Consider the following 16,098-nt stretch of genomic DNA (forward strand, 5'->3'; position numbering starts at 1 on the left):
TCTCTCTCTCTCTTTTTCTCTCTCTCTCCCCATTTATATACAATAAGCCCGCAACTTGCGCACATTTAATTTGTGCACATTCAGCTTTGCGCACGTGGCAAAAAATTTAAAGTGATGAAAAGGGGGGGGGCAGAAAGGGGACGGGATTCCAGGAAAGTTGGCGTTGGCAATCTCACCCACCATGTAACCCAATGGGTTTTGACTATATACGATTTTGGGTTTAGCCGTGATCCCCAGAACATAACCCTTGCATAAATTACGACCCTACTGTACCAGTCTTAATCAAAAAGCTGCAGGGTGCTTTATAGACTATAGAATATATATATATTTATATATATATATTTTAATAAGCCACAGTTGTGTCAATGGAGTTCACAATGATAAGCAATGCACAGTAATACATAATACAGTCGTACCTTGGTTGTCAAACTTAATCCATTCTGGGAGTCCATTCGACTCCCAGAACCTTTCGAAAAACATGGCGCTGCTTTCGATTGACTGAAGGAGCTTCCTGCAGCCAATTGTGAGCCATGTAAGCCGTGTCAGACGTTCGGCTTCCGAAAAGCATTCGCAAACCGGAACACTCACTTCCAGGTTTGTGGTGTTCGGGAGCCGAAACATCCAAGTACCAAGGCGTTTGAGATCCAAGGTCCGACTGTACGTAATGAGAAACAGTGTCATGTTACCTCAGTCTTCTGTGAAATATAGGAGGCATTGGGAGGCAGAAGGCCACCCAGTATTGGGTGGCCTTCTGCCTGAACCATGCCTCACTGACCTCTCCCAATCCTGACCCATGTGCTCAGGGTGGGTAGAGTCCAGTGGGCCCACGGCTTCAAAGCCGTTAACTGGTACCGCCCTACATACCAAATTAAACTGTCTCAAGCTGGAGTCGCACCTGTGAAGGCCAAGAAGTTCTAGCCTGAGCAAAGAGATGGACACCTCTCTGCTCTCATCAGCATGGTGATGGGGCTCCAACATCACCATCTGCTTGGCATTGTTGTTTTAAGTGGGACACGGCAGCCAAATTTCTGGGAGGCTTTGGGGGTTGCTGGAAATCACTTGCGGGGCCAGATGTGGCCTGTGGGCATTGAATTGGCCACTCCTGCTTTCGGGAAAATGCAAAGGTATCCAGAATAGTTTGTCCCCATCTTCTTGAATGAGAGTAACCACCACGCACAAACCTCCATTTTGACAGAATTGAGTTTTAGTTTATTGGGAGGGAGGGTGGGGAACTGCTGAATGTATAGATTAAAAATCGTTTTATGGTTCTGGAGAGAGAATCCAGGGCAATGAAGAGTGAAAAATATGCTTTTTGAAAGTTTAACCAGTTGAGACTGGGCATCCTAAGTGGCACCCTCATCTGAACTCGTCTGAACTCTTGCCCTTAATCTATTGCAAATCCCTACCAGATGGTGGCTTGCAGAACGAACTTTGGATAGCCATGATAAGCAAAATATAATGATGGGGGAAACTTATAGAAGTGTAAACAATATGGAGTGGCTATTTCTAAATATGTGTCGGCTGTCTTCTTCACAATAACTTTTGAAAAAGAGGATTGTAAGGACCTTGTATTTAATGCTATACTTAATTTTAGCTAAGCAAGCCTATTGTAGAATACAGTCATACCTCAGGTTACAGACTCATCAGGTTGCGTTTTTTTGGGTTACGGACCGCCGAAACCCGGAAGTACCGGAACAAGTTATTTCTGGGTTTCGGCTATCGCGCATGTGCCGAAGCGCCGAATCGCAACCCGCGTGTGCGCAGACGCACCACTGCGGGTTGCGAACGCGGCGGGTTGCGAACGTGCATCCCGCACGGATCACGTTCTCAACCCAAGCGTCCACTGTACTGGGACAAGCTTTGTCTGTCTGTTCTCAGCTTCAGTAGCAGTGGAAAAATAACCTGGTTGATGGGGGCAGGCAGGCAGAAAAGCTTTGTCTTTCCACATAAGTGCCAGCTCTATGACACCTCAGCCCCCTCAAAGTATGTGGGGATGGGGCAGAGCGCCCCCCTCCCATCTTAAGGGACTGGGCTTCCCTCTGGTGGCAGGCCCCACTGGGCCTCCTTCTGACGCACATGACATCACACGTGTGACATCACACATACACATGACAAGCCCCCCCCTCCCAATATCGGGCAGATAGTATGTCTTTCAATCAAAGTAAAACGCTGAATCATTTGAAGCAGTCTCTCCCCACCCCACTCCCAAATTTTGTAGCTGTGCTATATTTCTCTAGTACCAAGCTGAAACATACCTGCAAGTTCCCCTTTTGTTCTGCAAATTGCTTTGATAACGTTTTATTGAAATGTGGTATATAAATATTATATATCAATGTAGGGAGAGGCCTCATGGAAGAAATCATAGAATCATAGAATCATAGAGTTGGAAGAGACCACAAGGACCATCGAGTCCAACCCCCTGCCAAGCAGGAAACACCATCAGAGCACTCCTGACATATGGTTGTCAAGCCTCTGCTTAAAGACCTCCAAAGTAGGAGACTCCACCACACTCCTTGGCAGCAAATTCCATTGTCGAACAGCTCTTACTGTCAGGAAGTTCTTCCTAATGTTTAGGTGGAATCTTCTTTCTTGTAGTTTGGATCCATTGCTCCGTGTCCGCTTCTCTGGAGCAGCAGAAAACAACCTTTCTCCCTCCTCTATGTGACATCCTTTTATATATTTGAACATGGCTATCATATCACCCGTTAACCTCCTCTTCTCCAGGCTAAACATGCCCAGCTCCCTTAGCCGTTCCTCATAAGGCATCGTTTCCAGGCCTTTGACCATTTTGGTTGCCCTCCTCTGGACACGTTCCAGTTTGTCAGTGTCCTTCTTGAATTGTGGTGCCCAGAACTGGACACAGTACTCCAGGTGTGGTCTGACCAGAGCAGAATACAGTGGCACTATTACTTCCCTTGATCTAGATGCTATACTCCTATTGATGCAGCCCAGAATTGCATTGGCTTTTTTAGCTGCCGCGTCACACTGTTGGCTCATGTCAAGTTTGTGGTCAACCAAGACTCCTAGATCCTTTTCACATGTACTGCTCTCAAGCCAGGTGTCACCCATCTTGTATTTGTGCCTCTCATTTTTTTTGCCCAAGTGCAATACTTTACATTTCTCCCTGTTAAAATTCATCTTGTTTGCTTTTGCCCAGTTCTCTAATCTGTCAAGGTCGTTTTGAAGTGTGATCCTGTCCTCTGGGGTGTTAGCCACCCCTCCCAGTTTGGTGTCATCTGCAAATTTGATCAGGATGCCCTTGAGTCCATCATCCAAGTCGTTGATAAAGATGTTGAATAAGACCGGGCCCAAGACAGAACCCTGTGGCACCCCACTAGTCACTTTTCTCCAGGATGAAGAGGAACCATTGATGAGCACCCTTTGGGTTCGGTCAGTCAGCCAGTTACAAATCCACTGAGTGGTAGCATAGTCAAGACCGCATTTTACCAGCTTCTTTACAAGAATATCAGACTCATCAAGAAATGTGGGAGAATAATAGGCTTGGATGTGTTCAAGGCCTGAGATGGCTAACCTACATGCAAAAACTGTTGCCCACACCCAGAGAAGTTAGCATGTTAAGAAGAGATCTGTGTTCTAATTCTCCTCCAAGTGGTAGCTTTCTACTTGCAGAGGATTATCTGCATAGAGTACTGTTCAACTCAATGTGAGCCCTCACCTGAAGTGTACATTCCCAATTCAGTTTTATCATGTAAGTGAGAAAGAAGTTGGCAAAATTTAAAGTGCAGACTCTCTATTGGCTGTTTCACACATTATATGGTTTGTCATTAAGCGTATGCTCATCAAGGAGCTGAAGGCAATCCCAATGTATCCCTAGAGTTAGTGTGGTGTAGTGGTTAAGAGCGGTAGACTCGTAATCTGGTGAACCGGGTTCGATTCCCCGCTCCTCCACATGCAGCTGCTGGGTGACCAAGGGCTAGTCACACTTCTCTGAAGTCTCTCAGCCCCACTCACCTCACAGAGCGTTTGTTGTGGGGGAGGAAGGGAAAGGAGATTGTTAGCCGCTTTGAGACGCCTTCAGGGAGTGATAAAGCGGGATATCAGATCCAAACTCTTCTTCTTCTTCTTCAGTTATGCTCAAGTATCCAACAGGTTTGCCATTTTATACTCATGTTAGATATGTAAAAAGGTAAAGGACCCCTTACAATTAAGTCATCGTGAACGACTCGGGTTGCGGTGCTCATCTCGCTTTACTGGCCGAGGGAGCCGACGTTTGTATGCAGACAGTTTTTCCGGGTCATGACTAAGCCGCTTCTGGCGAACCAGAGCAGCGCACGGAAACACCGTTTACCTTCCCGCCGGAGCGGTACCTATTTATCTACTTACACTTTGACGTGCTTTCGAACTGCTAGGTTGGCAGGAGCAGGGACCGAGCAATGGGAGCTCACCCCATCGTGGGGATTTGAACCGCCGACCTTCTGATCAGCAAGCCCTAGATTCAGTGGCTTAGACCACAGCACCATATTAAATATATGAACTGGACCTTTTGAAATTTTCAGTTATAAAGGCAAAAGGCTCTGCAGGATTATGGGCTGTCCAGTACTCCTGATGACTTGAGGCTGTGCTGATCAGCGTTCAAGGATCTTGTTTATCCTGGACTCTTGCTTTCACAGTAGTGAGTTGTTTGAAGTTTCCAATTCTTCCTGATAAGGTTGAGTGTGCAATTTCAGGTCCATATTTACTGGCCTACCCTTGTAAGAATGACTATGGATAGGAAATGCTCCAAACACTCTAAACCAGGGGTCAGCAAACCTTTTCAGTAGGGGGCCAGTCCACTGTCCCTCAGACCTTGTGGGACGGGGGCCGGACTATATTTATATTTTTTTTGGGGGGGGGAATGAATTCCTATGCCCCAGAGATGCATTTTAAATAAAAGGACACATTCTACTCATGTAAGAACACCAGGCAGGCTCCACAAATAACCCAGAGATGCATTTTAAATAAAAGAAGAAGAAGAAGAAGAAGAAGAAGAAGAAGAAGAAGAAGAAGAGGAGGAGGAGGAGGAGGAGGAGTTTGGATTTGATATCCCGCTTTACCACTCCCTGAAGGAGTCTCAAAGCAGCTAACAATCTCTTTTCCCTTCCTCCCCCACAACAAACACTCTGGGAGGTGAGTGGGGCTCAGAGACTTCAGAGAAGTGTGACTGGCCCAAGGTCACCCAGCAGCTGCATGTGGAGGAGCGGAGACGCGAACCCGGTTCCCCAGATTACGAATCCACCGCTCTTAACCACTCCACCACGTTTTACTCATGTAAAAACACGCCGGACAGTCCAGATTTAGAAGGCGATTGGGCTGGATCTGGCCCCCAGGCCTTAGTTTGCCTACCCATGCTCTAAACAGTGCTGCCTAAATGCTAAGATGGTTGCTACTTTTAATTTTTTTTGACCCTTATTCCTAGTTTCTTGTCATCCTGACCAGTTTCCTCTGGTCCATGAGAATCAAAAGTATAGTGCAGCTTAATGTCTCTTCCCCAACTCCAGCTTAGAAGTATCTTGGAATGGAGGATCCTGTTTCAACAGGGTGACGTAACCTTAAACTCCAGGGCAAGAGGGGTTTAAAAAGCTTCTTTGCTGATGTAAGCCCATGGCACATCCAGATGGGAGAATTTGTATACCCTGAGAAGACATTGTTTATTAGCTAAACTGTTTGCCTGTCATCCATTCCTGTAAAGCTCTTTTGGCAGAAGAATGACAAACCAATTTTTTTGTTGGTGCTTAATGTCTAGAGAGATTATTGCTAAGCCCTTGCTCTTACTTCCTATCTCTTAGTCTGTGAGCGATGTGGTGTGGCAACGCAAACCTTTTTTAATTTATTGATGTCCCAGTTCTTCTGAGTGTTCGAACACTGAGTGCAATTGTTAGTTGAGATAAAGTTTTCTTTAGCACTTTATCAAAGCGATTCACACACATGTATGCATATATGTATTCAAAAAGTGTCAGTACTTCATTGGGAGCATTGTGTCTGATCAGGCAGATGGCATCCTTGAAAACGCAAGGATACCAGGAAAGCAACTGAGTAAAGAATTAATGTAATTAGTCCTTCCAGTAAGCTCTAGAAGATAAATCCCTTTTAACCTCTGTTATAAGAACATGTGCTGTGTCAAAGCCTTGGGTTATTAGTCTTTCAAAACGAGCTCCTACATCTGCTGTGGCATAGAGCAAAAGTAATTTAGTTAATTAGTAAATATATGATGTCATCGTCCTCACAATAAAGCCATTTTTGGTTTCCAGCTCTTCCGACAGACCTGGTTCTTACCTGGTTTCTGCACATAGCAGAAGGAGATAGTAAGTAGACTGCAGGTGGAGTGTTATAATACTCTGTATAAACACCCTGCTAGGAGAAAAGTAGCTTAACAGGGAGACATTTTAAGCATTTCTCTCTCTGATGAGATAGTCATTTCAGAGAGTCTCTTTTCATGTTTATGACCATTCAGAAATGTAGTCTTTTATTCATTCCAGCTCATTCCACAGGGTTTCTTCCACCTCATTCTGCTACATGTATATATCTAGCTTCTATTATTATCACCCAGTCAAGTGGTCAGTATTGGCTTCTACTTTGGGGCAATGGGAGGAGCTCTTTTTAATAATAATGACTTTCCTTCTTCTCCTTCCATGGTTCATTTTACATATCATACATTCCTGAATATTTTACTATAACCATTCAAATCAGTTTTCCACTTTAGCATCAACCACAAATTAATTATTCTGTTGAATTTATCTTAGTGCTGCCTGCGTTTTCAGTTGTATACTGTCTCCCAGCTGTATAGAGTCTCCCAGACGCTATACCAATTCTTCCTAAGAATGCGGTTCATGAAACTTTTATAGATTTTAGCCTTCCCATACCAAAGACATGCATGCCAGCCGAATTTTAAATTATGACCTTCTAAATCTAAAATGTCTGCATTGTCCAATACAATCCATTCTTTTAACCAACACAAACAAGCTGCCTCATAATGCAATTGCTAATCTGGCCTCCTCTTTCTTTTGTATCTATCAGAATTTTATATTTGATTCTTGGCCTTTTTCCCTGCCAGATGAATTTAGAAATATATTTTTTCCATTCCTTGAAGCAGTTTGAATTATTTACAATCGGGATTGATTGGAATAAAAAACAGTATTTTAGGGAGTATATTCATTTAAATGGCTGAAATTCTACCTAAGAGGGAGTTTCATTCTCCCCTATATCTCCAACTCTTTCTTAACCTTTCCCCACAATTTAATATAATTATTTTCCAATAGGTTGAGCTTTCTTACTGTCAGCCAAATTCCCAAATACTTTTTTGCCTTTTTTTAAACCAGACATCCTTTCTAAAAAAAAAATTGACTGCTCATCCATGTATTTAACCAAAATTTTGTTTTAATCTGAGTTTATTTTGAAACCCACCACTTCTCCAAACCTTTTAATTTCTTCTAATGCTTTGGGAACGTTCTCCAAAGGTTGTTCCAGGGTCAATACCACAGCCCCCACAACACGTCAGTAAATGCCCTTAATTTATAGACTCTGTGTCCCACCTCAATACCTTTAATTTCCCGATTTCGCCTTATATTCTGAAGCAGTATTTCTAATGTTATAATAAACAAAAGTGGAGATAAGGGACAGCCTTGTCTCTATTTGCCATTTGTCTGAAAGAATATTGTTTACTAATATATTTGCAGATTGATCGGTATAGATTGCTTTCATTCCTGCTAGGAAAGAATAACCTATTTCCATTTTCTCTAAAACCTTAATCATAAATGACCATGAAATATTGTCAAAAGCTTTCTCCACATCTAGGAAGATTAATGTAGCCCGTTTTTCTTTTTTTTACTTCCAGGTACTCTATTAAATTGATTATATTTCTTATATTGTCTTTCATTTGTTGGCCTGGTAAAAATCCACACTGGTCTCTGTGGACTGAGTCAGTCAGTGTCCTTTTCAATCTATAAACCAAGATTGTAGCAAATAGTTTGTAGTCACAATTCAGTAATGAAATAGGTCTATAATTTTTTTGTCTTTGTTAAGTCTTGTTTGGGGATCAATTCTGTTTATGGTGTCCTTAAGTGGTTCTGTAAGTGCTTCCTAAAACTTTTTATAATAGATTGCAAGAAGTCCATCTGGCCCAGGTGCTTTTCCCATCTTCATTTGGATTATTGCCATTTGCAATTCCGATATCTATATGGGTGCATTCAAAATTTGCTGATTTTCCTTAGATAGAATATATTACAATTACCTTAATAAGAGTCCATTGTCTTAAAGTCCTCCTTCTCACAATGATATAATGAAGTATAAATAAATTCAAATGCTTTTCTTATCTCTTTTGGGCTAGTCAAATGCTTAACCTCATCTACAATATTATTCATGGTCCTATTCTTCCTTTCTTTTTTGAGTTGCCATGCTAACAGTTAACCCGGTTTATTAGCAAATTAAAAAAAATTCTGTTTCATCAATTCGCTGTATTTTTCGCTCCAAAAGACGCACCTTTTTCCTCCTAAAAAGTAAGGGGAAATGTCTGTGTGTCTCATGGAGCGAATGTGTGGTCGATCGCTGGCTCCCTTTCCGGCCCCAGCCCCTTGCCCAGGCCTCCATTGTTGAATGTTCTGCAGATGGAGGCTGTTTGTTTCCCCAGCGACATGTGACTGGCTGATTAGATTATCTGTCTGGAAACTGTAGAAATGGCTCCCTTTCCTTTCCTAAAGAAGCTGCAGACCTGTGAGCTGATCCCCCAAAAATGGGGCTTTCCTCCTCTAAAAACTAGGTGCATCTTATGGTCAGGTGCATCTTACGGAGCGAAAAATACGGCACTTTTCATCTCTTGATTAGCTGACATTGAAAATTGTGCTGCAATAGCTAAAGAGCTCTTAAGGCCATCAACAACGATAAACGTTGGGCTGAATCTTTGTACTAGCCAAACTGTAGGGATTACTTTTGGATCAGTAGCGATGGGTATGAACTTAGTTGATTCTTCAGGTTAGTCACCATCTAGTCGCTTAGACCTGGCCTACATATGTGACAAAATGAGCTGGTAAAATCCTGAAGTGAAGTGTACTACAGTGGTGCCTCGCAAGACGAAATTAATTCATTCCGCAAGTCTCTTCGTCTTGCGAGTTTTTCGTCTTGCGATGCACGGTTTCCCATAGGAATGCATTGAAAATCAATTAATGCGTTCCTAGGGAAACCGCCTTCAGACCAGGTCCGGGGACAGTCTGTCCCCGGACCTCTTCTGAAGACTGGGGGGGACGACAAGGGCTTTTCTTCCCACCCCCAGCATTTTAAAAAACCCCGGGACAGCGGAGGACTTCTCCGCTGTCCGGGCGATCTTAAAATGCTGGCGGGCGGCATTTTAAAATCTCCCCGGGACAGCGGAGGACTTCTCTGCTGTCCGGGGCGATTTAAAAGCCCCTGGGAAGGCAGGCAGGGGGGACAAAGACTTTTGCCCCCTGCCCGCCTTCAGAAGAGGTCCTGGACCTCTTCTGAAGGCGGGCGGGGGGCGAAAGTCTTTGCTCCCCCCCCGCCTGCCTTCAAAAGCCCTCTGGGACAGGCAGGCAGGGGGGAGCAAAGACTTTCGCCCCCCGCCCGCCTTCAGAAGGTGTTCCCTCCCCCCCCGCCCGGCTACGGAGCACCGTTCCGAAGCCGGGCGGCGACGGGAGGTGTTCCCTCCCCCCCCGCCCGGCTTCGGAGCACCGTTCCGAAGCCGGGCGGCGGCGGGAGGTGTTCCCGCCCCACCGCCCGGCTTCGGAGGAGCCTTCCGAAGCCCGGCGGCGGGTGGAGGTGTTCCCGCCCCACCGCCCGGCTTCGGAGGAGCCTTCCGAAGCCCGGCGGCGGCGGGAGGAGGTGTCCCCGCCCCGCCGCCAGGCTTCGGAGGAGGTCCGAGGACAGTGGTTAAGACGCGCTGCGCTTCCCCGCTGTCCCTGAGATTTCCCTATGGGCTGTCGTCTTGCGAAGCAAGCCCATAGGGAAATTCGTTTTGCGAAGCGCCTCCAAAACGGAAAACCCTAGCGGGTTTTCCGTCTTGCGAGGCGTTTGTCTTGCAGGGTACCACTGTATTCCAGGTGTCAGGAGCTTATCAAATTTTTGAATGCTCTCCAAGTAACAAAAGGCCTCCCTGCAAATAGAAACTGGCATAACAGGGAGTGAGTTGAGCCACAGCTTATCTCCGTGATATTTTAATTCTTTATTCCAGTGTATGTGTGTGCACCTTGGGCCAGTCACTATCTCTTAGCATAACCTATAAATGGAATAAATAAATAATAAATAAATAATGCCTATCTATATATTTCAGAAATACAACACTCATCTCTATGGTCTGAGTGGTACAGTCCACTCTAGCACTTCCTTTTCTTCTGTAAATAGGGAATTTCTCTAGAAAGACCTCCTCCCAAATTTCGACAAAGTCCGACTGATAAAGGCTGGGTAACACGTCCCATAAAATGCTTAGCTTTGACATCTAAACATATTAGCAAAATTTATTTCCCTATGTCTCCAAGTGTAAAACTGCATATGTAAACAGAGACTCTTGTATTTCATCAATAACCACCAATGATATTTGATCAGCATATTTTGTTTGAATGGTTTTTAAATTTACAAAAACCTTGAGTTTGTTCTCTAAAATTTGGAAGTGTTCTTGCTTTTTTTCAGATCTTATCAAAAAACTAACACAGCAATCGTTTGGCAAAAACCCTGGTGATTATCAAAAGGTAACTCTTTCACGTGTATTTATTATGGTTTGCATATGACTGTGTGTCTGTATTTGTGGAGCTGATTCTTTTTAAGAACAACAACAACAACAGAGCACAGTATGTTAACTTTGCCACATCTGCTTCTTGTTTATCTTTTAAATAGAAAGTTTCCAGATGCAAGTGTGTCAAAACTGCATGATAAGGTTTCATTTTGCTTAGCTTCCGCATCAAATATTTTCCAAGAAGATTTTGGGGGATATTTTTGATCAGTGTAAATAGAAACTCTTGCTTCCTTTGCATAGGGTTTTCTGTGACATTTCATCTGAACGGCTGATTAAGATACTGATGAGTAAAGATTTTTAGGCAAACCGAAATGTATGAACACGTTAGCATTTCCCTTCGTGGCGTAGATTTTATTTATGTAGCCCATGTCTTCCAGTTCTGGAGACTGGATATTAAGCATCTGATATTGGTCCATATCTTGTTCCTCATTGCATTATCATCTCCAGAAGACACACACTACACACTGCACTTCCCATTTTAAAATAACTACTCCTTTTCAGGGAGTATCTTCCAAGTCGGGGGGAGGGGTGTGTGCCATAGGCACAGGCAAAGATAGGATGAACGTCACTGAATGGCTTTCAAACTGTATTTCTTGATTATACATTCAGGAAGGGTAGAAGACTGTCTTTGAAAGACAGCTTGCCCACTACTTCCAATCTTTCCCTGTGATTATTGGCTACTGGGTGTGTTCCCGAGTGCATGCTCAGTTCATGAAGGGTGACAGTGAGGTTTAAAGCTGGCTGTGCCCTCTAAAACCTATTCCTGCATCCTTTGCAATATGCAGGGTTGGAATGGAAGACTGCAGAAAGTGTTCCCTAAAGGCGGAAATCTTGAAAACCCACTGGCGTAAATTTATTTAAAAGATTAGTTGATTCTAACTTGGTGACTGGAATAAGTGCTGTGGGTTTATGCACCTCCTTCAGTTCCTGGTTTGTAGGCAGTCTTTAGCTAGCAAACCATTGTTTGTTTAATTTTGCCTTCGCAGCAAACTATGGTTATCTCACATGGCGGTAGGGAGGGGAGGTGCAGACAGAGGTGATTCTGATTGCTAAACCATGGTTTTTGATTGGCACAGTGACTTCTGAACTGAACCAGTCCTTTTACCTTTTCAAAAAGCATTTACAGTGGTGCCCCGCAAGACGAACGCCTTGCAAGACGGAAAACCCGCTAGACGAAAGGGTCTTCCGTTTTTGAGCTGCTTCGCAAGACGATTTTCCCTATGGGCTTGCTTTGCAAGACGAAAACGTCTTGCGAGTGTTCCGATTTTTTTTTGCTTCCCCCCCTTTTTCTAAGCCGCTAAGCCGCTAATAGCCTTTTAGCCGCTAATTCGCTAAGCCTTTAATAGCCGCTAAGCCTTTAATAGCCGCTAAACCGCTAATAGCGCTATTCCGCTAATCCGCTAATAGGGTTGCTTCGCAAGACGAAAAAACCGCTAGACGAAGAGACTCGCGGAACGGATTATTTTCGTCTTGCGAGGCACCACTGTAAGTGCTTGTTTCGGGTGAAAAACTACCTGTAATTTTGGAAGCCCACAGCTGTAGATGTATTCACCCATTCTGACTAATCAGAACATAGTAATTATGACTGCAGAAAGGCATGGTCACAAGGAGTGGCAGCAGCTTGCAAACCTTTGAGGGCTTTTTTTTGTTATTTTGGAAAGAAGGAAACTCGAATTGCATCATGCAAAACAAAGAGAGAAAATCACTTGATAAACTTAATAATGCTGGTTGTATCAATCACGGCATCATTCAGGTGCTTTTAACCATCAGTGTTGGAGTCAGTAAATCATGGGCTCCTTTTGAAAAGTTTTGTAGGTAGGAAATAGTAATAGTTGTGATTCCTTCAGGTTGCCGTATTTCAAAAAGTATAAATCAGGAGTGTCTTAAAAAACAAAAATGCAAAAAAAAAGGTGAACTTTCAATTGACTTGCCAGGACAAAGCACCACCTTTTGGAAATCCCCACTGGACGTCAATTCCACCTTTGAAATCCCGGTAATGTCCGGATGTATGGCAGACCTAGATTTCACCTTCTTTTGACAGTCTATCTCCTGATTGCTCAAATTGCATTGGGGTTTGCACAACTGGCCAGTAGCAAGCAGTGCAGTGGGACAGAGAGGCTTACCTGACCTCCAGGCAAATCAGCTGCTGCTGCTTACCATGCAAGGTGGTGGGCAGGCTGACGCAGTATCAACATGCCATCAGGAACACCAGATTGGCCCTGCTGCTGTGATTGCACCATGCTGACCACTGGCTTGCCGCTGCCTCTCCCAGTAAGCACCAGTGGCTTACCTGTTTGAAAGTCAGGTAAGAATCTTTGTCCCATTATAGTGTATGCTGCTGCAAATAGCTATAATATACTTGTCTCCTGTCTGGTTGTGCTTTGTGGAAAAGAAACCATTATTGGAAGTTTCCCAATATCCAGGCTTGAGACAGGCTTCAGAAATTTGTAAACGCCTGCATTAAATGATAAGTGAGCTTGTGAAGTCATTGAATTCTCCCAAGCTTGGATAAACAAATAGAGGAGGAAAGTTTGTCTCTTTGCTCCTTCTTTTTTCCTGATGCACTGCGTTTCAGTGCTGTGTGGTTTAAAACTCAAGGAATCATGGAAGAGCAACATCAATTCTAGTGTCCAGGCTTCGTGCCCTGGTGCACTATTCCAGAGACAGAAGGGGACAAATCACCCTTTGTGCCTTCATCACTACCACCACGACTGGGAAGGGAAGGGGGAGATTTTCCCAAGCCAGACAATAGGGTCAAACACAAAAGATGTCCTTGATAAAGAGTGACTTTCTCAAAACATGTTGGGAACATCAAGACCTGTGCACATTGTGCTCTCGTTTGTGTGTAGCATGCTGCTTGCACAGCTGAACATCACCCTCACTTCAAATTCTGACTCTTCCTCCTACTTAACACCTCTCCTCATGCAAGGTGATTCCTTCCCTGGTTTGAGGCAAACAGCAGTTTGCTGCTCCATTTGCCCAGCTGCTTCGATTAAATACCACAGGGAACTCAATTCCCTAAATAAGGTTGTGCAGTTTTAAAGGTGGTAAACAACACGTCTTACGTAACCGTGTTTATTTAGAAGCAAGTCCTGTTGAATTCAATGGGACTTACTCCCAGATAAATGGGGTTAGGGTTGCAGACTTAAGTGTAACATTCTCCAGGGTGTAAAAATAAATAAATTCCACCACTTTTGTGATGGAAAACAGTAGTCCAAACAGTAATAGAAATGAGTTGTTTTGTAGTGTTCAAGTCAGAGGAATTGGGAAGAAAATGTTAGCTATTCTGCATCTGGCCCTCTTTGACAGAACACAAAGTGCAAATTGAATACAAATAAGTAAAAGCCATGAAAATCCTAAACAGTTTGATTTTGCAAAATTGGCAAGATGCCTCTGGAACTACACTGCATCATGGTTTTGTGTGTGAATACCTGATGTGCTAAACTGCTTACTGACCTTGTGAATTGTTCTTTTTTTTTTTTACTTTGATGGGCATCGTAAACATTATCTTTGGGTGCTTAATTTATTGCTCACCTGCATTCTTTTTATGCATGCTGCCTCCGCATCATATATACTTTCCATCTGCCTTGACTTCCACAGCCAGAAAATGTTGTCCTCACCCTTCAGGTAAAACCTCTTATTGTTTCCGATGCACACTTTGTTTGGAAAAAAATATATTCTCAACTAGGGTTGCCATATTTCAAAAAGTAAAATTCCTGACACCTGCAGGTGTTGAGCTTTTTCTAGGAGACCACCAAAATTTGGGGGGGGGGGACAAACCCAAATTGTTGAGCTTTTGGGGGAAAACCTACCCTCCCAATAGTGATTTTAAGCTTTTGGGACTTTTTCTGCTGCTTTTTCCATCGCGATGCCAGACATTTCACCAGTTCGGCCATTTTTAGATCCGAAAACCAGGACATGTCAGGAATTTTCCTGACATATGGCAAGCCTATCTTAACTAACATGTAACCTCTTCTGATCATGGGTTCTAACGTTTTAGGTGGAGTATTTTCAGAATTGTTAATTTGGTTAGTTGATATATTTTGTTGTGGTTTTCGAAAGGAACCTAACATTCCCATTTCCCGCTATCTAACAAAAATCGTTAACTCTCCTTATTACTGTAATTAGGTCACTGGTATAAATGGCCATGTGTTGCAGTTGTTTGCACTTAGAGCTATTTTCATTGAGGAAATGGGGGAATCTGAAGCAGATTCACTGAGAGTAGAACTGGAGCATGAGTAAATGTAGCTGGTGGGAAACTGGCTTGCAACCAGCCCTGGAGGAAGGTGTCCGACTGCTCTTCTCCCTCTGTGCTTGTAATAAGCGGGCACTCACAAATGTGTAATAGCAGTGGGAGAGAAGCCAGCTAATCTACGAAACAAAAACATTTTCCAAGTTGGTAAATGAAAGCGATTCACATAATAGTCACGAGGACAATGCACTGCCCAGCTGGCATCAAAAATCAAGGAAGGGTCTTCAGAACATGCAAGTCTCCTGCTAGATCAAAGGGTTGTCTAGACCAGGGGTCAGCAAACTTTTTCAGCAGGGGGCCGGTCCACTGTCCCTCAGACCTTGTGGGGGGCCGGACTATATTTTGAAAAATATGTATACTGTATGAACGAATTCCTATGTCCCACAAATAACCCAGAGATGCATTTTCAATAAAAGGACACATTCTACTCATTTAAAAACATGCTGATTCCTGGACCATCCTTGGCCAGATTGAGAGGGCAATTGGGCTGGATCCGGCCCCCGGGCCTTAGTTTGCCTACCCATGGTCTAGACCATAGCTGTCAACGTTTCCCTTTTTTAAAGGGAAATTCCCTTATTCCAAATAGGATTCCTTGCAAGAAAAGGGAAAAGTTGACAGCTATGGTCTAGACCAGCTTCAAGGTTTTCAGCTGTGACCAGCCTGATGCTTCCACAAAGTCTACAAGTAGCATAGGAAGTCATTGGCTTTCCCCTGCTCTTTCCTGCCCAGAAATGGAAGATCCTGAGTTCTGCTTCATTCAAGGAAAAATGGGTATATAAAAAGGAGAATTCAGGAAAAAGTATTCAGCAAAGTGTGGAATTATAGACTGTAAAGGGGCCCTTTAAAATGAGTTCCAAAGAGGGAACTCTTCAAAGGTCAGATTGACGTGCTTCAGAAAGTTGCACAGGCAGTAAAACTAGGCTTAGTTAGATTGGTGAAAAGTCCTAAATTGTTGGTATAGGAACTCAAGAGTGGCTTGTGAGAGCCATGTAGTGTGAGCTTGGAGCAACCAGCTCAGACCTCCTCACATGCTGAGCTTGTCAGGTAGACTGAATGTTGAAAAAATAAGCTTGATTGCCCATTTCCTCCCAAGGCCAGGGGAAGTGACCTC

General features: G+C 43.7%; 1 protein-coding gene across 3 annotated transcripts in view; it reads left to right on the forward strand.

Moving 5' to 3' along the window:
• The window catches only part of PROM1 (prominin 1), a 127,089-nt gene that overhangs the window by 41,462 nt on the left and 69,529 nt on the right, over positions 1–16,098 (forward strand). For 2 of the 3 annotated variants that reach the window (XM_083460435.1, XM_083460436.1), the window contains exons 4-5: positions 10,633–10,691; positions 14,336–14,362. In XM_083460435.1, the coding sequence (XP_083316561.1) occupies positions 10,633–10,691; positions 14,336–14,362 (86 nt within the window). The remainder of the gene's footprint in view (positions 1–10,632; positions 10,692–14,335; positions 14,363–16,098) is intronic. The other variant, XM_083460437.1, reaches the window with a different exon arrangement.

This window comes from Podarcis liolepis, assembly GCF_965112155.1.
Source record: "Podarcis liolepis genome assembly, chromosome: 9".
Lineage (NCBI taxonomy): Eukaryota > Metazoa > Chordata > Lepidosauria > Squamata > Lacertidae > Podarcis > Podarcis liolepis.